This window comes from Kogia breviceps, chromosome 15 (assembly GCF_026419965.1).
Source record: "Kogia breviceps isolate mKogBre1 chromosome 15, mKogBre1 haplotype 1, whole genome shotgun sequence".
NCBI classification, from domain to species: Eukaryota; Metazoa; Chordata; class Mammalia; order Artiodactyla; family Physeteridae; genus Kogia; species Kogia breviceps.
Window position 1 is genome coordinate 85319499 of NC_081324.1, and position 23903 is coordinate 85343401.

At 42.9% G+C, this 23903-nt stretch overlaps 1 protein-coding gene across 3 annotated transcripts in view; it reads left to right on the top strand.

The window, feature by feature from the left end:
- The window catches only part of TMEM132B (transmembrane protein 132B), a 383413-nt gene that overhangs the window by 318718 nt on the left and 40792 nt on the right, over positions 1 to 23903 (top strand). For all 3 annotated transcript variants that reach the window (XM_067014888.1, XM_067014887.1, XM_067014886.1), the window contains one exon: positions 23585 to 23728. In XM_067014888.1, coding sequence (XP_066870989.1) covers positions 23585 to 23728 — 144 coding nt within the window. The remainder of the gene's footprint in view (positions 1 to 23584; positions 23729 to 23903) is intronic.

Genomic DNA, 23903 nt, shown 5'->3' on the forward strand with positions numbered 1-23903 from the left:
AGAAAATGAATACAAGCCAACCGTGTGCTTAAAGATTCCTGCGAAGGAAGGATGCAGTTGGATTTGATGTAACATAGCTGGGAAAACAAAAATAGGTTTGCAGCCAGCACTTCCATTAATTTGAATCCTTGGGGCACGATTTCACAAATGCTGGGGCAACACTGCAGAGTGACTTTGGATTATAATAATATAGTAGACTGCTTACTTTATATATTACTCTTAATACTTACATTTACTAAGGGAAAGATGGTGAATCATTTATCAAACAGATTGGAAGGATGGCTTTTATCTTGACATCACACATTTCCTCTTGTCAGGTTCAATGTGGAAAAAAATAGAGAATAGGACGTAATTTTCATTGAGTTCTGAGTCTTGCTACCTTCTTTCAACCTTTCTTAAGATAGAAATTCTAAAATGCTCTGAGCAAAAAAAGTGTGGTTGTTTTGGTTAGGTACGCTTATGATGACATGCAGCTTCTTCTTTACAGACAGACTTCATGAAGATTTCTTAGTTAGATAAGCTCTTTTGAGGTGGGTTTTCATTCTTGAAAGGAGAACGCTAGACCCAAGATCAGAGTGCCTACAAAACGACTTGGGTTTTGTCTTTCTGGGGCGGTGATTTCCTGCTTTATCCCCCATGTCATCGGCACTTCTTACTACCCTGTATAGTCTATGTGAGTTCTGGTAAATACCAAATAAATCGGTATTTGTTGAGTTTGTTCAAACATCTGTCATGACTCCAGGCTAGTGCCAGACTCGGGGCTTTCAAAGCACACCCCAGAGACAGGCCGCGCAAACTATGACACCGTGTGTGAAAAGGAGGCATTTAGTTATAAGGTGCTATGGGGACATATTTGAGGAGGCAGTTAATTTTGACTGCGGGAAGGTCATCTGGGAAGGCTTTGCATAGACATAACACTTTAGTAGGGTCTTGAAAGCTGAGTGGAGTTTTTCCATGAAAAAGAAAGATGAGGTAGGGGTAATAAAACCAATAACTAGCCTTCATTGAACACCTACAATGGGCCAGGCAGTGTTGCAAGTGCTTTAAATGCATTACCTTAATTATCACTCATGGCTGCTTTCTGAGGCATTGGGGGTTATTGACTACCTCTTACAGATGAGGAAATCGAGTCAGAGTGCGTTTCAGTGACTTTCCCAAGGGACACAGGCCAGGTGGGGAGCAGGGGGTCAGGCCCCCCAGCCTAACTTGGAACCACTGCACCACACCGCCAGCTCTCTGGGCAGAAGGGGGCAATGTGGGAAAAGGGGAAGTTGGCAACCCGTGAGCAGTTATGGAGAGTATATGAGTTTTATCCACCCAAGGACAGTATGTGACACTTGCCAGCTGCTGCTCTGCAAGGAAGTGACTGGACCTCGAACTTCGGCTTCTTCACACAGTAGGATCTCAGCAGTGGACTGACCATTGGTAAATGGACCCACCTGAATCCTTTCTCCTTCCTTCCCTTTTCTTCTAACAACTGTTTACTGAATGGAAGATACTTGGGATGCAGTAATGAACAATCAGAAAATGAGATCTAGTTTTTTGTTATGTTTACTGAGGGATATAGTGTATGTTCAGTAAAATTGACCCATTTTATAGTTTGATGGGTTTTATGAGTAGCTAGATCACCACCATCACAACGAAGATCTGGACCATTTCTGTCAGCCCCCAAAGCTCCTTCTTGCCTCTTTGTGACCATTCTTCTCTCCAGCACGTCTTTGGTGACCACTGATCTACCTTCTATCACTATAATAATATATATTGCCTTTTTCTGGAATTTCATGTTAGTAAAATCATACAGTATATACTCTGGCTTCTTTCGTTAGCCTAATTGTTTTGCAGTTCATTCACATTTTTGCATGTATCAGTAGTTTATTGCTGAATACTATTCCATCGTATGGCTATGCCCTAATCTGTTCATTCATTCCCCAGTTAATGGGTATGTGGCTTGTTTCCAGCTTTTGGCTTGTATGAACAAAGCTTCTATGTTGCTGTAGGGACACAAGTTTTCATTTATCTTGGATAAGCACTCAAAAGTCATTCCATTGTCTTTTAACTTGAAGCTTTTCTGTCTGTACAATCCCCCTACCCCACATACATAATTCCATCATCTCCACAATTTCTGGGTCTGTTCCTGTTGATTGATTTTCCTCCTGGTTACTTTTTGATTTCCTTCTGTACATGGTACTTTTTGATTTCCTTCCGTACATGGTGACTTTTACCTTGTTGAGTGCTGGGTTTTGGTACATTCCTTTCAATGATGCTGAGTTCGCTCTGGCATGCGGTTGTTTCTTGCAGGTAGGTTTGATCCTTTTGAGGCTGCCTTGAAGCTTTGTCAGGGCAGGTCTAGAGCAGCCTTTACTTGGGCTAATTTAGTCCTACTATTTCGGCATGTCCCTTCTGAGCATTCTATCCAGCGCCCCCTGTATTGCAAACTCTCTGGCCTGACTGGTGGGGACATGGACTCTTTTCAGCCCCGTGTAAGTTCTGGAATTGTTCAGCTTAGTGCTTCTGAGATTTTCTCCTCGGCCCTGCATGCACAGATGAGTACAATCAGCCCTCTATATTCGCAGGTTCCACATCCCTGGATTCAACCAACCTCGAACGGAAAATATTTGAAAAAAAATTCTAGAAAGTTCCAGAAAGCAAAATTTGAACTGGCTGCACACTGTCGACTATTTACATAGTATTTACATTGTATTAGGTATTATAAATAATCTGGAGATGATTTAATGTATATGGGAAGATGTTTATATGCAAACATTCTGCTATTTTATATGAGACTTGAGCGTCTGCAGATTTTGGTACCTTGGGGAGTTCCAATCCCCTGTGGATCCCGAGGAACGACGTAGTGAGTCAGGGACCCCAAGGCCCCTCTGCAGATCTTAGGGACTCTTTCTCTCTGCAGCAGCCCCCCTCTCTCCGATTACCTGCCTCACAAATTCTAGTTGCTTTAACCTCCCTGAACGCAAGTCTCTGTCTTCTCGGCTCAACAAAACTGTGGAGTTTTATTTCGATTTACTCTTCTTATGATAACCAAGGGACTCACCTTACGTTTTTGTTTTTTGTTTTTGTTTTAAATTTCTGCCCATTTTCTAGTGTCTGAAGACACTTGTTTCATGTATTTTGTCTGGTTTTCTAGTTATAGCACATGGAGCAGTGCTGGGTCATGAGTGGAAACAGAAACCCAGGGATTAAGCTTTGATGAGTGAGGTAGATCAAAAGCAAGTAAAGGAGTAGAAGATTTCCAAATTGTGGTGAATCCTATACAATGAAATAATATGTAGAAATAATGCAAGGGAGAGAGGAATCCAAAAAGACCCTCCCTCTCAGTATTAATGAGCTAGAACATGCAAAGTGATCAGCATTCTACTGGCATGGAGTGTTTTATGATTGTAATATTGATATTCTTCTTTTTTAAAAAACATCTTTATTGGAGTATAACTGCTTTACAATGGTGTGTTAGTTTCTGCTTCATAACAAAGTGAATCAGTTATACATATACATATATCCCCATATCCCCTCCCTCTTGCGTCTCCCTCCCACCCCTCTAGGTGGTCACAAAGCACCGAGCTGACCTCCCTGTGCCATGCGGCTGCTTCCCACTAGCTCTCTGTTCTACGTTTGGTAGTGCATATATGTCCATGCCATTCTCTCACTTTGTCACATCTTACCCTTCCCCCTCCCCATATCCTCAAGTCCATTCTCTAGTAGGTTTGTGTCTTTATTCCCATCTTACCTGTAGGTTCTTCATTCTTTTTTAAAATAAGTTTTATTTATTTATTTACTTTATTTATTTATTTATTTTTGGCTGCATTGGGTCTTCATTACTGCACGCAGGCTTTCTCTAGTTGGGGCGAGCGGGGGCTACTCTTCGTTGTGGTGCATGGGCTTCTCACTGCATTGGCTTCTCGTTGCAGAGCGTGGGCTTCAGTAGTTGTGGCGCATGGGCTCAGTAGTTGTGGCTCGCGGGCTCTAGAGCGCAGGCTCTAGTTTTGGCGCACGGGCTTAGTTGCTGCGCGGCATGTGGGATCTTCCCGGATCAGGGCTCGAACCCGTGTCCCCTGCATTGGCAGGCAGATTCTTAACCACTGTGCCACCAGGGAAGTCCCATCATATTGATATTATTCTTAATAAGCAGAATAGCACAGTGGATAAGGGCACAGACTCTAGAGTGAGACTTTCTGGGTTTTAGTAATATAATTTCTAATAGTACAATGAGATATTTACTCTATTAATGAAATATATAGTGATATAAATTCTGGTGTGTTTTTTTGTGCCTCCACATTCTCATCTGTAAAATGGGGATGATAAGAGTTACTCCTCATAGATTCGCTCTCAGAATTAAACACACAAAACTGTGTAAGGTAAACATGTTACGGAGTCCAAGCTCTTACTGCTCACCATGCGACAAATCAATAAACAGAGAGACGAATTGTTGGGGCAAGGACTAGAGACCTTGCTGGAAAGCCAGCAGACTGAGAAGACGGTGGACAAGCGTCCCAAAGAACCATCTTACCTGAGTTAAAATTCAGGCTTCTTTTATACTAAATGAGCAGGTGGTGTGGTTAGTTGTTACAAATTTCTTGGTGTCAGACTCCTTTGTTCTTGCAGCTGTCCAAGTAAGTCAGGTCACAATGTATCTATAAAACTGCAATGGGATAAATGTTATTCTCTGTTCTGCAACTTTTTATCTCTACATGAATGGGAAAGTATTATACCTTTAAAGGTCAGAGCCTTGAGAATGGGCTCTCCTGTGTATTTTAGGCTAGAGGCAACATTCTTAACTTGTAGCAGAAGCCATAGAATACAAAGGTCAAAGTAAAAGGAACAGATTCCATATGGAGTCCGATTTGTTCTTCCCTATTACATACATAGAGCCCACACATCGTAAGTATTCCACAGAGCCTGCTAAGTTTTTGTTGCTTTCCGATTACTTTTATGCCCAACAATGCCTTGAGCTGAGCAAGCGTTTTTCGCTGTGTTGAGCTCCACTGGGAAGACTTGGTGGGCATGACCGTGTTGAGAAGGCGGGTGGGTGCACCGCATTTCCAGGGGCATTTTGCCCACTGTCCCAGCATGTGACAGGGATCCTCCATTCTGGGGCCGGGCGGAATCAGCTGCAGCTGAACGGGCCCAGGGTGCAAAGGTGGAGAGGGCTGGCCTGGGGCAGGTGAGTCCTTCAGCACGTGCACTGAGCCACTTTGGTTCATTCGTAGCAGAAAGCCCTGTGGCTCACAAGCTCCAGGTCTTTTTTTTCCCTCTTTTCCATTGCCTCTGTCCCTGTCTTGCTTCCTGCCAATCATGGCCTGCCTTCATTTCTTGACTCGCTGGCTCTCTGCCTTTCTCCTCCATTTGTCCGTGTCCCTCTGTGCTCTCACCCAGTCTGTCTTTCTCTCTGTATCTCCCTGTCTGTTTCATGCTGTCTCTTTCTCTCTCTGTAGGGCCCTAAGTTCTCGTGTTTCTTTCTCTCTCTTTTGGACCAGAAGCTCTTCCTCTTCCTCCCCTTCCCTTCTCCCTCCCCATCTCCCTCCCCTTCTCCCTCCCCATCTCCCTCCCCTTCTCCCTCCCCATCTCCCTCCCCTTCTCCCTCCCCATCTCCTTCCCCTTCTCCCTCCCCATCTCCCTCCCCATCTCTCTCTCCCTCTCCATCTCCCTCCCCATCTCTCTCTCCCTCTCCATCTCCCTCCCCATCTCTCTCTCCCTCCCCATCTCCCTCCCCTTCTCCCTCTCCATCTCCCTCCCCATCTCTCTCCCCTTCTCCCTCTCCACCTCTCTCTCTCCCTCCCCATCTCCCTCCCCATCTCCCTCCCCATCTCCCTCTCCATCTCCCTCCCCATCTCCATCTCCCTCCCCATCTCCCTCCCCATCTCTCTTTCCCTCCCCATCTCCCTCTCCATCTCCCTCCCCATCTCTCTCTCCCTCCCCATCTCCCTCCCCTTCTCCCTCTCCATCTCCCTCCCCATCTCTCTCCCCTTCTCCCTCTCCACCTCTCTCTCTCCCTCCCCATCTCCCTCCCCATCTCCCTCTCCATCTCCCTCCCCATCTCCATCTCCCTCCCCATCTCCCTCCCCATCTCTCTTTCCCTCCCCTTCTCCCTCTCCATCTCCCTCCCCATCTCTTTCCTCCCTCCCCATCTCTCCCTCCCCATCTCCCTCCCCATCTCCCTCCCCATCTCTCTCCCCATCTCCCTCCCCATCTCCCTCCCCTTCTCCCTCTCCACCTCTCTCTCTCTCCCTCTCCTTCTCCCTCTCCATCTCCCTCCCCCCTCTCCATCTTCCTCCCCATCTCCATCTCCCTCTCCATCTCTCTCTCTCCCTCTCCATCTCCCTCCCCATCTCTCTCTCTCCCTCCCCATCTCCCTCTCCATCTCTCTCTCCCTCCCCATCTCCCTCCCTCTCTCTCCCTCTCTTCTCCATCCTTCCACACATGGGGTCTGACTTAAGCATTGAGAATCAGCCCAGCGCCTCCAGCCAAGCGTCCAACCCGTCACTGCACTTACCAAAGCACCAGCCAGGTCACAGTCACTGTACAGGAGGGCTTATCCATATTTAAATAAAGTTATTATTGTGGGCTTGGGTTTCAACAGAGCTAAGTTTTCCTCGGGAACAGTTTCTCTCATTAGTGCCATCAGATCTGGTTTCGATTTTAATTGAAGCGATGTCACTTGCTTGAGGAGTCTCTGGCAACTGGAAGTTGTGTTAAATTTTAATTTACTTCAAGCTGGATGAGAAGGTGTCACCCCCCCTTCCCCAGACAACAAAAAACACTATTTACAGGTTACAGTTGTAATTAAGGAAGTGCTAATAGTTAAGTAGAGGAGTGAATTGGAGAAAACACGTATAATTATTATTCAGAGTTGGAGCTCAGAGGTGTGGCTAAACTGGACCCACCTGAACTGGGGGAAGCAGAGGAAGCAGCAATGCCTGGGAGTGGAATTTAATCTCTGTGGGTTCTGCTCCTCTGCCTCTCTGCCTTTCCCATTGCCTCTGTGACTGTCTCTGTGTGGCTGAGCTTCTTGTACTCCGTTTTCCTCTCTGCCCCTGTCTCACTCTGTCTCTGTCTGACTGTCTGGCTTTTTCAAACTTGTGTGTTTTCTTTGTCTTTCCCTCTCTCTGTTTTGCTCTGTTCTAAAGCTGCGTGTTCTCTGTCTTTGACTCTCACATCGCAGTTGGATGGCTTCAGCTACGTTTGAGATCGTACTGCATCCCAGGCAGTGCGGGGGTCACAGGAAGAAAAGAAACCTGGTCTCTGTCCCCATGGAGTTCAGTCTCTGCGTGGCTTTCATTGGCTCAGTCTCCATGCCCTACAGAACCTCCCTCCCTACAGAGACGTGTAGGGACTCACCCATTGATAGCCTGTTGTGTCGGCCCTGGGGATAAATTTGACTTTAAGGCCCATTGCACAACCTTCTTCCCTGTGTGTGACCCCTAATCATGTCCATTAAGTAGCATTTTCCCCCTCATCCTCTTGGTTACCCACAGTAATGAGCTTGCCTAGGGCACTGGGTGATGCCTGATGGAAACTCCTTCCAAATAACTTCTGCCTCTTCCCTCAAAGTTAAGCCATCTGGGTAGTATTTTCACAGTGCTATCCTGTTTGGGATAACTTTCCTCGTGTTATTCAAGGATTCATAAAGAGCTGAGTTTTGAAATCACTTACTGCTTTGTGTCTAATAAATGATCAGAATCCAAAAATAACTATCAAGAGGGAAAGAACTGGGCTGAGTTCAGAGTTACATAATACAAACAGTGGGACTGAGAAGCATTATTTCAGTTGGAGCCAACATCTTGCTTATCTCTGAGCAAAGTTTACATCTGTCTTGCAGATCCAGAACTTCACAGGCTGGGGGAGAGTCTGGAATGGAACATACCAGAAGCCACATGTGGTCATGGCTTGGGGCTTTGGGACTACTTGGCCATGTCTACTAAAATGTAATCCTCACATTTGTAAAACATCTTTTTATAGGTTTTAAAATCAAAGCCTCTACAAATCTATCATATCCTTAAAGCTTTTGAGTGAGGACAAGTGGATTGTTAGGTCCATTTTACAGGTGAGGGGCCGGGAGGAGAGCTAGCACGGCAGCCAGGGCAGCGGGCTTGGATTCGCATCCTGGCTGGGTTGCTTAGCAGAAGAGTGATTCTGGCCGAATTAACGAATCCTTTTCTGTTTTGGTTCCCCCGTTTGTAAAATGAGAATGAAAATAGTAATCCTTCAATAGGGATATTTGAGGATTAAATGAGATTAGTAAAACCAATTAATATTTATTAAGACATACCAGGCACTGTTCTGTACTGCTTTTTTTGTTGTTATTAGATGTTAATTCATATTATACTGTATTTATTATAATTATGCATTATTAACAGGTAATGCATGTAAATCGCTTCGCACAGTACCAGACACTTATCGAAGTGTTTAATGAGATTAATTGTCATGAATTATGTTCAGCGGGGACTTACCATATCTTCTATCTTTGTTCATTTATTCATTGATCTGCTTTTATTGTAGGTTCTTTTGGTTCTTCATGTTACTTTAAAATTTCCCATGAATCTGAATAAATGCATCTGCCAAATACTTTCACCGAAATTCCCCAAATGTTAACATTTTCTCTACACAAACACACATTATTACTGTTTTTATGAAATGTTTGAGAGTTGTACACACAATGATCCTTTATATGTACATACTTCAGTGTGAATTGCCCCCAAGCCCTTACATAAGTAGAGTGAAATTATCAAAATCAGGAAATTAATACTGGCACTAAGATCTGTGTCACCCCCGGACCTTGTTCAGATTTCATCTGTTGCCCCACCAATAGTCATCTAAAGCCAAAGAAAAGTATTTTTTCCTGTTTGAGGATCTGATCTAGGATCACACACACCTGTGTTATGCCTCTTATTCCTCTTTAATCTGGAAGTTTCTCAGTCTTTGTCTTTCAGGCTATGATGTACTTGAAATGTACAGACCAACGCTTTTGCAGAATGCCCCATAATTTAGGTTTTGTCTGATGTTTCTTCATTATCAGAGTCCCTTTTTTTGGTTGGGGGGCGGTGAGGGAGAACACTTCAGAAAATGTTATATCCTCTTTTAGGACATATGATGCCTCTTTGTCCCATTACTAGTGACTTTATCTTTGATCACGTGGATAATGTGATGTATGCTAGCTTTCGGTACCATAAAGTTGTCTTTTCTCTTTGAAATTAATAAGTCTGTTGCACAGAGGTGCACTGACACTCTACAAATATCCTCCTTCTTATCATACTTTTAATCACTGGCAGCATCCACAATGATCCCTGCCTGAAACAATTATAGCAATAAATGGTGGTTGCCAGATGAAGGTATTCTAATTTCATCATTCTTTTTTACATTTACTAGTTAGAATTCTACCCTAAGAATGAAGTTTTCTTTCTCTTCTGTTTGTTTGTTTATATCAGTATGGACTCAGAAGCTTACTGTGTATTACATGTAATACAGTATATATTTTACGTTATATTATTAGCACTTACAGTTATTTCTAGTGTTGTAAAATTGTCCCAGGTTGCCCAGTGGGAGCTCCTTCAAGCTGTCTCTTGGGTCCTTTTGACATCTCTTCGAGCACTTCTCTTTCTTTCTTTTTTTTTTTTTTTTTTTTTTTTTGCGGTGCACGGGCCTCTCACCGCTGCGGCCTCTCCCGTTGCGGAGCACAAGCTCCAGACGCGCAGGCTCAGCGGCCACGGCTCACGGGCCCAGCCGCTCCATGGCACGTGGGATCTTCCCGGACCGGGGCACGAACCCGCGTCCCCTGCATCGGCAGGTGGGATCTCAACCACTGCGCCACCAGGGAAGCCCTATTCAAGGACTTTGTTACCTTCTGGGTCCACAATATATTTTAGGCTCTTTATCTTGTACTTTCTGGCCCTCGGCCCTAGAATCAGCCATTTCTCTAAGGAGCTCTGTTTCCTTTCTTGGAGAATGGTGCTTAGAACTAAAATCTGAGTCTAGATGTGCTGATTACTAAGGCACCATTGTCTGTATCTAAGCCCTCTCAGCGAACCGAACTAGGAAAAACACATACACACACACACACACACCTGCATTTACACACATATAAACACGCCTACATCCACCTTCCCCCAGGAGTTCATGCTGGTGTTTCTAATTCCAACTCATGACCGCAGAGTACACTCTTCTTTCCATTTTTAAACTCACTTCTCTAGCAGTGAGAAACCTGGCTCTCGTTAACCAACATATATTATTTGCTGCATCCTGGAACACACTAAAGTAGTTTTGGAATTGCTAACCCATACTGCTGTGGAAAACAAACCTAAATAGAATTCAATGTGTTTAAAGTTATTTTTATCTTTAGCCTGAGAGTATATAGTCAAAATGCTGAAAAGTTGCGCGTAGACCCACCTCTCAGCTCCCGCGCTGTTGGCCGCACAGCTTCCAGGTGTCCGCGCCTCTGGTGAGACGGGGTCGGGAGACACTGTCCTCAGCGCCTTGCCTAGGGGGGCAAGTCAGCCTCTCGGGCCGGCAGAGATCCTCATTTGAGGGTCCCACCGACTTCCCCAGTCAGAGTGCTGCAGCTGAGTGGAGCGGCTGCTTGGGACTACTGCTCGGGCGCTACAGAAAGCCTTCGTGGAGTCTGACACGTTATCACTTTGGGACCGCTGGCCAGCTGCTCCTGACTTGGCCTCGTGAAGGCTCAGACTGTCCCAGCCTCTGAACTGAAGAGAACCAACACCGCTAGCATATCTCTCACCGCCATGAATGCAAGGTATTTCAATGAAGCGTATCAGGAGGACATCTACAAATACCAGACTGGCATGTGCAAGTTCTGAGGAATGGGAATAACCCAATGTATCTGGGTGACCTTTGGAGACAGCTGAGACAGCTACAACAGGGCAGTGGCTGACACCGAACTCATAGCCCATCTTCTCCAGGGTCTTGGTGCTCCGACCAGCTGTCAGGCCTGAGCCTCTGAGGTGGGAGAGCCAAATTCAGGACACTGGTCCACCAGAGACCTCCCAGCCCCATGTAATATCAGTCGGCAAGAGCTCTCCCAGAGATCTCCATCTCAGAGGTAAGACCCAGCTCCACTCAACGATCAGCAAGGTCCAGTGCTGGACACCCCATGCCAAACAACTAGCAAGACAGGAACACAACCCCACCCATTAGCAGAGAGGCTGCATAAAATCATAATAAGTTCACAGACACCCCAAACACAACACCGGAGGCAGTCCTACCCGCCGGAAGGACGAGATCCAGCCTCATCCACCAGAACACAGGCACCAGTCCCCTCCACCAGGAAGCCTACACAACCCACTGAACCAACCTTAGCCACCGGGGGCAGACACCAAAAACAACGGGAACTATGAACCTGCAGCCTGCGAAAAGGAGACCCCAAACACAGTAAGTTAAACAAAATGAGAAGACGGAGAAACATACAGCAGATGAAGGAGCAAGGTAAAAACCCACCAGACCAAACAAATGAAGAGGAAATAGGCAGTCTACCTGAAAAAGAATTCAGAGTAATGATAGTAAAGATGATCCAAACTCTTGGAAGTAGAATGGAGAAAATACAAGAAACGTTTAACAAGGACCTAGAAGAACTAAAGAGTAAAGAAACAATGATGAACAACACAATAAATGAAATTTTAAAAGTCTCTAGAAGAAATCAATAGCAGAGTAACTGAGGCAGAAGAAAGGATAAGTGACCTGGAAGATAAAATAGTGAAAATAACTACCACAGAGCTGAATAAAGAAAAAAGAATGAAGAAAATTGAGGACAGTCTCAGAGAACCCTGGGAGTACGTTAAATGCACCAACATTCAAATTATAGGGGTCCCAGAGGAAGAAGAGAAAAAGAAAGGGACTGAGAAAATATTTGAGGAGATTATAGTTGAAAAATTCCCCAATATGGGAAAGGAAACAGTCAGTCAAGTTCAGGAAGCTCAGAGAGTCCCATACAGGATAAATCCAAGGAGAAACACACCAAGACACATATTAATCAGACTATCAAAAATTAAATAGAAAGAAAATATATTAAAAGCAGCAAGGGAAAAACAACAAATAACATACAAGGGGATCCCCATAAGGTTAACAGCTGATCTTTCAGCTGCAGAAACTCTGCAAGCCAGAAGGGTGTGTCATGACATATTTAAAGTGATGAAAGGGAAAAACCTACAACCAAGATTACTCTACCCAGCAAGGATCTCATTCAGATTTGACGGAGAAATTAAAACCTTTGTAGACAAGCAAAAGCTAAGAGAATTCAGCCCCACAAAACCAGTTTTACAACAAACGCTAAAGGAACTTCTCTAGGCAGGAAACACAAGAGAAGGAAAACACCTACAATAACAAACCCAAAACAATTAAGAAAATGGTAATAGGAACATACATATTGATAATTACCCTAAATGTAAATGGATTAAATGCTCCAACCAAAAGACATAGACTGGCTGAATGGATACAAAAACAAGACCCATATATATGCTGTCTACAAGAGACCCACTTCAGACCTAGGGACACATACAGACTGAAAGTGAGGGCATGGAAAAAGATATTTCATGCAAATGGAAATCAAAAGAAAGCTGGAGTAGCAATTCTCCAGACAAAGTAGACTTTAAAATAAAGACTATTACAAGAGACAAAGAAGGACACTCCATAATGATCAAGGGATCAATCCAAGAAGATATAACAATTGTAAATATTTATGCACCCAACATAGGAGCACCTCAATACATAAGGCAAATGCTAACAGCCATAAAAGGGGAAATTGACAGTAACACAATCATAGTAGGGGACTTTAACACCCCACTTTCACCAACAGACAGAGCATCCAAAATGGAAATAAATAAGGAAACACAAGCTTTAAATGACACATTAAGCAAGATGGACTTAACTGATATTTATAGGACATTCCATCCAAAAACAACAGAATACACTTTCTTCTCAAGTGCTCATGGAACATTCTCCAGGATAAATCATATCTTGGGTCACAAATCAAGCATTGGTAAATTTAAGAAAATTTAAATTGTTTCAAGTATCTTTTCCAACGTCAACACTATAAGACTAGATATCAATTGCAGGAAAAAAAAACTGTAAAAAATACAAACACATGGAGGGTAAACAATACACTACTACATAACCAAGATATCACTGAAGAAATCAAGAGGAAATTTTAAAATACCTAGAAACAAATGACAATGAAAACACAATGACCCAAAACCTATGGGACACAGCAAAAGCAGTTCTAAGAGGGAAGTTTATAGCAATACAATCCTACCTCAAGAAACAAGAAATGTCTCAAATAAACAACCTAACCTTACACCTAGAGCAATTAGAGACAGAAGAACAAAGAAAACCCCAAAGTTAGTGGAAGGAAAGAAATCATAAGATCAGATCAAAAATAAATGAAAAAGAAATGAGGAAAACGATAGCGAAGATCAATAAAACTAAAAGCTGGTTCTTTGAGAAGATAAACAAACTTGATAAACCATTGGCCAGTCTCATCGAGAAAAAAAGGGAGAAGACTCAAATCAATAGACTTAGAAATGAAAAAGAAGAAGTAACAACTGACACTGCAGAAATACAAAGGATCATGAGAGATTATTACAAGCAACCATATGCCAATAAAATGGACAACCTGGAAGAAATAGACAAAGTCTTAGAAAAGCACAACCTTCCAAGACTGAACCAGGCAGAAATAGAATATATAAACAGACCAGTCACAAGCACTGAAATTGAAATTGTGATTAAAAATCTTCCAACAAACAAAAGCCCAGGACCAGATGGCTTCACAGGCGAATTCTATCAAACATTTAGAGAAGAGCTAACATCTATCCTTCTCAAACTCTTCCAAAATATAGCAGAGGGAGGAACACTCCCAAACTCATTCTACGAGGCCACCATCACCCTGATGCCAAAACCAGACGAAGATGTCACAAAAAAAGAAAACTACAGGCTAATATCACTGATGAACATAGATGCAAAAATCCTCAACAAAATACTAGCAAACAGAATCTAACAGCACATTAAAAGGATCATACACCCTGATCAAGTGGGGTTTATCCCAGGAATGCAAAGATTCTTCAATATATGCAAAGCAATCAATGTGATACACCATATTAACAAATTGAAGGAGAAAAACCATATGATCAACTCAAGATGCAGGAAAAGCTTCTGACAAAATTTAACACCGTTTTATGATAAAAACCCTTCAGAAAGTAGGCATAGAGGGAACTTACCTCAACATAATAAGGGCCATATATGACAAACCCACAGCCAACGTCGTTCTCAATGGTGAAAAACCGAAACCATTTCCTCTAAGATCAGGAAGAAGGCAAAGTTGCCCACTCTTACCATTATTCAACACAGTTTTGGAAGTTTTAGCCACAGCAGTCAGAGAAGAAAAAGAAATAAAAGGAATTCAAGTCAAAAAAGAAGAAGTAAAACTGTCTCTGTTTGCAGATAACATGATACTATACATAGAGAATCCCAAAGATGCTACCAGAAAACTACTAGAGCTAATCAATGAATTTGGTAAAGTAGCAGGATACAAAATTAATGCACAGAAATCTCTTGCATTCCTATACACTAATGACAAAAAATCTTAAGGAGAAATTAAGGAAACACTCCCATTTACCATTGCAACAAAAAGAATAAAATACCTAGGGATAAACCTACCTAAGAAGACAAAAGACCTGTATGCAGAAAACTATAAGACACTGATGAAAGAAATTAAAGATGATACAAACAGATGGAGAGATATACCATGTTCTTGGATTGGAAGAATCAATATTGTGAAAATGACTATACTACCCAAAGCAATCTACAGATTCAATGCAATCCCTATCAAACTACCAATGGCATTTTTCACAGAACTAGAACCAAAAATTTCACAATTTGTATGGAAACACAAAAGACCCCGAATAGCAAAAGGAATCTTGAGAAGGAAAAGTGGAGCTGGAGGAATCAGGTTCCCTGACTTTCAACTATACTATAAAGCTACAGTAATCAAGACAGTATGATGCTGGCACAAAAACAGAAATATAGATCAATGGAACAGGATAGAAAGCCCAGAGATAAACCCACGCACATATGGTCAACTTATCTTTGATAAAGGAGGCAAGAATATACAATGGAGAAAAGGCAGCCTCTTCAATAAGTGGTGCTGGGAAAACTGGACAGCTACATGTAAAAGAATGAAATTAGAACATTCCCTAACACCATACACAAAAATAAACTCAAAATGGATTAAAGACCTAAATGTAAGGCCAGACTCTACAAACCTCTTAGTGGAAAACATAGGCAGAACACTCTATGACATAAATCACAGCAAGATCCTTTTTGACCCACCTCCTAGAGAAAGGGAAATAAAAATAAACAAATGGGATCTAATGAAACTTAAAAGCTTTTGCACAGCAAAGGAAACCATGAACAAGACGAAAAGACAACCCTCAGAATGGGAGAAAATATTTGCAAACTAAGCAACTGGCCAAGGATTAATCTCCAAAATATACAAGCAGCTCATGCAGCTCAATATCCAAGAAACGAACAACCCAATCCAAAAATGGGCAGAAGACCTAAATAGACATTTCTCCAAAGAAGATATACAGATTGCCAACAAACACATGAAAGGATACTCAACATCACTAATCATTAGAGAAATGCAAATCAAAACTACAATGAGGTATCACCTCACCCTGGCCAGAATGGCCATCATCAAAAAGTCTACAAACAATAAATGCTGGAGAGGGTGTGGAGAAAAGGGAACCCTCCTACACTGTTGGTGGGAATGTAAATTGATACAGCCACTATGGAGAACAGTATGGAGGTTCCTTAAAAAAACTAAAAATAGAGCTACCATACTACCCAGCAATCCCACTACTCGGCATATACTCTGAGAAAACCATAATTCAAAAAGAGTCATGTACCACAATGTTCACTGCAGCACTATTTACAATAGCCAGGACATGGAAGCAACCTAAGTATCCATCAACAGATGAATATATAAAGAAGATGTGGCACATATGTACAATGGAATATTACTCAGCCATAAAAAGAAACGAAATTGAGTTATTTGTAGTGAGGTGGATAGACCTAGAGTCTGTCATACAGAGTGAAGTAAGTCAGAAAGAAAAACAAATACCGTATGCTAACACATATATATGGAATGTAAAAAAAAAAAAAAAAAAGGTTCTGAGGAACCTAGGGGCAGGACAGGAATAAAGACGCAGACATGGAGAGTGGACTTGAGGACATAGGGAGGGGGAGGGGTGGGATGGGACGAGGTGAGAGAGTGGTATGGACATATGTACACTACCAAGTGTAGAATGGATGGCTGGTGGGAAGCAGCTGCATAGCACAGGAAGATCAGCTCGGTGCTTTGTGACCACCTAGCGGGGTGGGATAGGGAGGGTGAGAGGGAGACGCGAGAGGTGATATGGGGATATGGGGATATGTATGACTGAATCACTTTGTTATACAGCAGAAGCTAACGCACCATTGTAGAGCAATTATACTCCAATAAAGATGTTGAAAAAAAAAAAGTTACATGCTACTCCTAGATTTTCATAGCTGAAAACAGTGAAGTTTTCTTCTTTTTTTAAACAGTGAGATGAGAAACTTAAGAAAGCATTAGATGTTTTTGTAAGTCCATTAAATTTTCTTTGTGATTTACATGAAAATTGTTTCAATGTTTGTATATGGAGAAGGAAATTTTTTCTTTTAGTTGAAGTATAGATGATTTACAATATTGTGTTAGTTTCAGATTTTCAGCAAAATGATTCAGTTATACATATATATTTTTGGATTCTTTTCCATTATAGGTTATTAAGAGATATTGGATATAGTTCCTTGTGCTATAGAGTAAATCCTTGTTATTTATCTATTTTATATATAGTGGTGTGCATCTGCTAATCCCAAACTCCTAATTTATCCCTCCCCTTCCCTTTCCCCTTTGGGAACCATACACTTGTTTTCTATGTCAGTGGATCTGTTTCTGTTTTGTAAATACATTTGTGTTAATTTTTTAGATTCCACATATAAGTGATATCATATAATATTTATCTTTCTCTGTCTGATTTACTTCACTCATTATGATAATCTCTAGTCCATCCATGTTGCTGCAAATGGCATTATTTCATTCTTTTTTATGGCTGAGTAATATTCCATTGTATCTATGTACCACATCTTCTTTATCCCTTCATCTGTCAGTGGACACTTAGGTTGCTTCCATGTCTTGGCTATTATAAATAGTGCTGCTATGAACATTGGTGTGCATGTGTCTTTCCAAATTGGAGTTGCAATCCCACTCCTGGGTGTATATCTGAAAAAGATGAAAACTTCTTGAATAAATTGGGGACTATTTCCTCTTCTAATTCATGGAAGAATTTCTGAAAATTGGAGACAGTTTTTCTTTAAGTATTTTTTAGACTTCACTGGTGAAGCCATGTGGTACTGGACTTTTCTTTGTGGGAAATATTTTGATTTTTACTTCAATCTCTTTGTTATAGGTCTATCAAAATTTGAACTCCTTGAGTCAGTTTTGGTAGTTTGTGTCTCGCTAGGGATTTGTTCTTTTGCATCTCGTTTTTAGCATACTATTGCTCTAGTATGCCTCTATAATTTTTTTTTCCATAAGCTTGGTCCCCTCTTTTATTCCTGATTTTAGAAGTCTGTATTCCATCTCTCTCTCTCTCTCTCTCTCTCTCTCTCTCTCATTTATCTAACTACAGCTTTGCCCATTTTAAAATCTTTCAAAATAACTTACTCTTGTTTTATTTTTACTGATTATATTGTTTTCTATTCCTTTTATTTATTTCTACTCTTCCTTATTTCTGCTTGGGTTTGGGTTTAGTTTGCTCTTTTTATTTTATTCCTGGTCCCTGAAGGTGGAAGTCTAGGTTACTGATTTGAGATGTTTCTTCCTTTTTATTGTGTAGGCATTTACAGCTATAAATTTCTTTCTAAGTATGACTTTCTCTGCATCTCATAAGTTTTGGTGTGTTGTGGTTTTGTTTTCACTCACCTCAAAGCATTTTTCTAATTTCTTTTGTGATTTTTAATTTCTTTTGCGATTTCTTCTCTGAACAATTGGTTGTTTAAAAGGAGGCTTTTACGTTTTCACTTTTTGTGGATTTCCTACATCTCCTCCTCTTATGTCTTTCTACTTTCCTTCCATACTTATTGGAGAAGATACATTTCAGTTGTTGTACTTTTCAACTCCAGAATTTCCATTTGGTTCTTTTTATCATGATTAATCATAATTTATAACACTTTACTGGTATTCTCTCTTTGGGGAGACATCTTTCTCATACTTTCCTTTAGTTCTTTAGACATGATTTATTATTTATTTATTTATTTAGTTCTTTGAATGTATTTGAAGTAACTGATTTAAAATCTTTGTCTAGTAGATCCAACAGCTGGGCTTCTTCAAGGATAGTTTCTATTGATAGTTTTTGTCCTGTGACTGGACCATGCTTTTTTGTTTTCTTGCCTGTCTCCTAAATTTTTGTTGTTGTTGTTGTTGTTGAAAAGTGGACATTTTAAATAATATAAGGTAGCAACTGAAAATTAGATGATCTCCCCTCCCTTGGGTTTGTTTTTGTTGTTGTCTGTAGCAGCAGTGGTAGTAGTTTGTTTGTTTAGTGACTTTTGTTAATGAATTCTGTAAAGTCTCTATTCTTTGTTGCACATGGCCACTGATTCTCTGTTTGGTTAGGTTGCTGGTCAGCCAGTGACTGGACAGAAGTCCTTAGGCATCTGAAATGAATGCATCCCAAACTACCAAGAGTCTCTTTGAGTGTGTTCAGACATGCTTTCAATCCTCAGTCAGGCATTAGACAGCTCTGTATTAGCTTTCACTTCCTGCTTCCATAGAACTTCAAGGTCAACCAGAGGTGAGAGCTTAGAGCTTTCTCAGGTCTTCCTTGAGTATGAAGGGGTCCTGGGAATGCATAAAGTCCTAAGTATAAGCATGGTCTTATAGATTCCCCAGAATATGTATTAACCTTTCAAAGCCCCCTGGACATTCCATTCCTCATCTTTTCCTGTTAAGCTTTTTGATTAGTCTATTGTTTGTCACAACTGTTATCCACTGCCTCAGGCAGCTATCTATGAAGTTAACTAACTGCCTATAATTGCTTTAAACAAATACCTCTACATAAAAAGCTTTTCACACTGGGTGAGTTCAGAGTCAGGTCAGATACAGACAGCTTTGTAAGTGGGATCTTCCAGGGAAGTAGCAGACAAGTCAAATAATGACAATTCTTTGGGAATGAGGTTTTGAAAGATATCCAGCCCTGATCTGCTCTCTGTGGCTGTCAGATTGTGATATTTTTTGTGAATGTGAGCTGTTATTTTTCAGAGCTACTACTGAGCTGGAGAGTAGGGAATGGGAGTGAATCAAGTTAAAATGCCACAAAATTCTCTGTATTTACCAAGTTTCAGCCATTTTTCTTGAAGAAATGCTCTCCTGGCTGCGCAAGCCTTTGTTTTATTTCTAGAGTTCTAGAAAGTTGATTTTGACTTTTTTTTTTTTTTTGGCCAATTTCCTCATTGCTTTTACAGAGTTTTCAGATGTCCCTACTTTGCTATTTTCACAGATGTCACACTAATGTGCAGTGTTAATGGAAACATCTTCATGAAGGAATATAAATATGCTTTCAAGACATAAAACCTAGAGCTGGCACAAACAGGAACACAATAAAAGAGTTGTATTTTGATAGATGGTGAATTTTTAGCAGTCTCTGGCACCCGGGGATGATTTAAATGTAATATTTAATATGACAAATTGCTTTCTCACTGTGCCAGAGGCAGGTTGAAACTGCCTTTGGGATTTTTGAGAAGGTGTTGGTGGACACTGGAAACCATTGTTGCAAAAATCTCAGCCACACACTGAAAAAGCTACAGAAGGAGACATGGTCACAAATGTATTTGAAATAAAATCAGCAAGCTCCGATTGGTTGTGATTTGTTGTTATGAAAAATAAAGTCACTTCCCTTGAAACTCAATTTGAGAAAATGATTATAGAGTCTTCTTTAAAGGCTGTGAGCTTCCTCAGGGTAGAGACTGATGTTTATTTTTGTATTTTCTCTTTCCCTAGAGCCTAGCATGTTGTCTAATCTCATGTGCATTAGTGAAGACCTTCAGTTTCAAGTGACATAAACCCAATTAAAAGTGGCTTAAGTAAAACAGTTTACTTTATATCTCTAAATTTCCAAAGATAACAGACACAGATGTAGCTGGGTTCAGGAACCCAGAAATCTTCCATGGGAATCTGTCTTTCTCCTACCGTTGTGTCTGATTTCTTTCGTTTGGGTTTCACTTGAATCAGTCTTTGTGGACATGGAGATGGAATACCTTGACGGACCACAATTTGGTTAATCTTCTCATTTGTGAAGCCTGATTTGGCAGCCTGGGTCAGTGCCATCCAAGCCACATTCTTTGATAGCAGAGTGGGATGATACCCAAAGGAAAAAATGAAATGTCATTTCAAAGAAAGGAAGGATGGGTGGATGTTCAGTATCCTTGGATATGCATCAAGCAAAATTAACGCCTGTCTGTTACACACAGAAAATACCCATACTGAGTTTTCCAATTGTATCATGAGTTGAAGTTAGCAATCTGTTCTAGAGCCGTGATTCTGTCTCTGTTCTTCGTACACACTGTGATTATTCCACACCATTATCCCACCTTTGGTAGGTTCTCATCTCAGCTTCTGCACTGCTTCCTGTCCTCGCTGTACAGCTTACATGTAAAAGTACATAAATTTCATCTCCCTGGTGACAGTGGGATCCTCAGGAACATGGACTCTATTGATACTCTTTTGGACATATCTCCTTGACATTCCACCTAGAGGAAAAGAAATATGTAAAAGAACAACCAACAACTTATTTTTTCATCTCTCTTAGATTGGGTTGGCATTGTTTTCAAATATTCATTACAAAGCTGATGTTTCCTATTGACAAGTAGGTACTATTTACAGCTTTAATATCAATGAAAAACAATCTATAAACTGGGAACAATACTAGTAATTACTTTAGGAGGGTTGTTGAGAAAAGTCAATGAGCAATTAATTACATGTAAAGTACTCAGAACTCTCCACCCTCCTCCCCCTCCTCCTCCCCCTCCTCCCTTCCTCCTTTCTCCTTCCCCTCCTCCCCCTCCTCCCTTCCTCCCCCTCCTCCCTTCCCCCTCCTCCCTTCCTCCCCCTCCTCCCTTCCTCCTCCTCCTCCACCTCTTCTTCCTCCTTTCTCCTTCCCCTCCTCCACCCTCCTCCCCCTCCTCCCTTCCTTCTTCTTTCCTCCTCCTCCCCCTCTTCCCCCTCCTCCCCCTCCTCCCTTCCTCCTCCCCCTCCTGCCTCCTCCCCCTCCTCCTCCCCCTCCTCCCCCTCCTCCTCCCCCTCCTCCCTTCCTCCTCCTCCTCTGCCTCTTCTTCCTCCTTTCTCCTTCCCCTCTTCCCCCCTCCTCCCCCTCCTCCCCCCTCCTCCCTTCCTCCTCCTCTTCCTCTTCCCCCTCGTCCCCTCCTCCCCCTCCTCCCTTCCTCCTCCTCCTCTCCTCCCCCTCCTCCCCCTCCTCCCTTCCTCCTCCTCCTCCCCATCTCCCTCCTCCCTTCCTCCTCCTCCTCCCCATCTCCCTCCTCCCTTCCTCCTCCTCCCCCTCCTCCTCCCCTGCCACCTTCTCCTTCTCCTACCGCATCTCTTACCCTTTTTCACATTTGGGGTGGAGGATGAGGGGCTGATTTAGGACATTGAATGTGGGACCCGCTTAGTGCATGAGCTGAGAGTAGGGGCTCCCAGGAGCGAAAGGAACACTTGGATCTGTTTGGTCCATTCTGGTGGAGCCAATTGCTGAGTGTTTTGGTGAATCTCACTGCTGAGCTGAGTTGCCCAGTGTCCACCAGCTTCTCTAGTTGACTTCTTCTCTTCGGACAAGTGTGGAAGTAGCATCTCCACCACACTCCCTTTGTGGACCCACTCGGTGGTTCTCTAATCCATTCGTGAAACACCTCTTTTACAGCATCCACTGTAATCTCTGTATTTACTGAGTTCTTGTGGCTCATTATCTGCCATCTCTGTTCTAAATCTGGTACATGGATTGACCCATTATATCCTCATAAGGTCACCACACAGCAGGTACTTTTATTATCCCTGGATTTCAGATCAGGGAACCCTGGCACACGGGGAAGTATCTTGTGGCAGATGCTGTTAATGGATTATAAAAAGCCACTTACAAACCCCTCCTCCATGACCAGCTCACTTTCCCAGCCTCCTTTACAGGTGGGCTGGCCGTGTGACAAGCTTTGTACTTCCTGATGAAGAGGAGCTGGTGTAGCACGTGACCCCTCCCCCCTCAGCCTTCTCCCCGCTTAGACAGTGGATGGAGATGGCTGATGTGATAGATGCCATCTTGCTATGTTGAGGGAGTGGCCAAGAGAGCTGCAGAGAAGTAGTAGCCCTCCCCTCACTGAGTCACTGGACCAGAGCCAGCAGACACATAGCTCCAGAATTCTGGTCATGAGTGAAGCGTATAAACCCGTGTTGGGTTATTTCACTTGAGTCAGATTTTCTGTAACTACAGATCCACATGATCCTCACCGAATCAGAGGCTGAGCCAGTTTCAAACACAGTCCAGTCCCGGAACCCACGCATGCTCTCTTCTGCACTACTTTTCCCATGCCAGATACTGTTCCAGGTTCTCTGGGTGCAGTGGAGGTCAGAGCAAAGATGGCTTTGACCCTTGGGGAGTTTACAATCTCATGAGCAGTCAGAGTTAATTAAAACATAAACACAATAAATATATAGTGACCACTTGTGGTTATTACCATACAGGGCAGACTAGGTGCTATGAGAAATAATAATGCAGTGCTAACACACACTGTGGGCAGGCAGAAGAGCCCTGTTTCTCCAAAGAAGTGGACATTTACGCTGAGATCTGAAGGATAGAAGGAACAGGGAGGCGTGTTTTCGGTAGAGAGCTCTGCATATGAAAGAGCGGAAGGCATGAATGAGATTCACTGTTGGGAGAACAGAAAAGACCTCTGTTTGAGGCTTGACTGTGATGAGGGCAGCAAGAAGGAGCCAGAGAGGTGGGCTAAAAACTGCAGAACTTTGAAGGATGTCAGAGGAGGAGAGAAGTTAACATGATGTCAGTTTCACAATGCCTAGCGCAGGGCATGGTGGGCCAGGAATTGTGAGTTCCCAGGCTTGGCTGGGAAATCCCGGGGAGGCGGGGCTTGGAGGTTTGGGGGTAGAGGACGCTGGTGGTCAGCTCAGGGGTGGGGAGGCTTATAGCCTGCAGCTAGTTTTCTCTTCTGTGTGCTGCTGTCTTTCCTAGTTTGAAACCAAAACGAAGGCTGCGTTCACTCTGTGAATAAGCCCTGAACACAGGCCGTCGTTCACCAAATGAACCTCGAGCTTTTAAGATTTGGCAAATATCGAAAAGAACTCCTGCACTGTGTGCGAGGGGTGTCTGCAGGGCACAGGCTGTTTTTTAAATTGTAGAACAACCACTAAGGTCGGAGGTAGCCTGCGGGTCCCCCCTCCCGGGGCTCACGGGCGTGCCTGCGGCTGACACGTGCCCCCTTTTCTCCCGCGCAGGACACGGAGGTTCTGAACACGGCCATTCTCACCGGAAAGGTGGTTTCGGTTCCCGTCAAGGTCGTGGCCGTTCAAGAGGACGGCTCGGTGGTGGACGTGTCGGAGGCTGTGGAATGCAGGTCTGCGGATGAAGACGTCGTCAAGGTACCGCGGGGCTTTACCTCCACGTTCCCGGGCGTTCGGTCGTTTCCCTCCCCTCCGTCCCGGGGCTGCTCTGGGCATCCCAGGCTCCGGAGGGCTGAGACCGGGACGAGGATGCCGAGGACGGAGGGGGTGAGGCCAGGCGCTCGCCTGGAGTCGGAGGAGGCTGCGCGCGCCG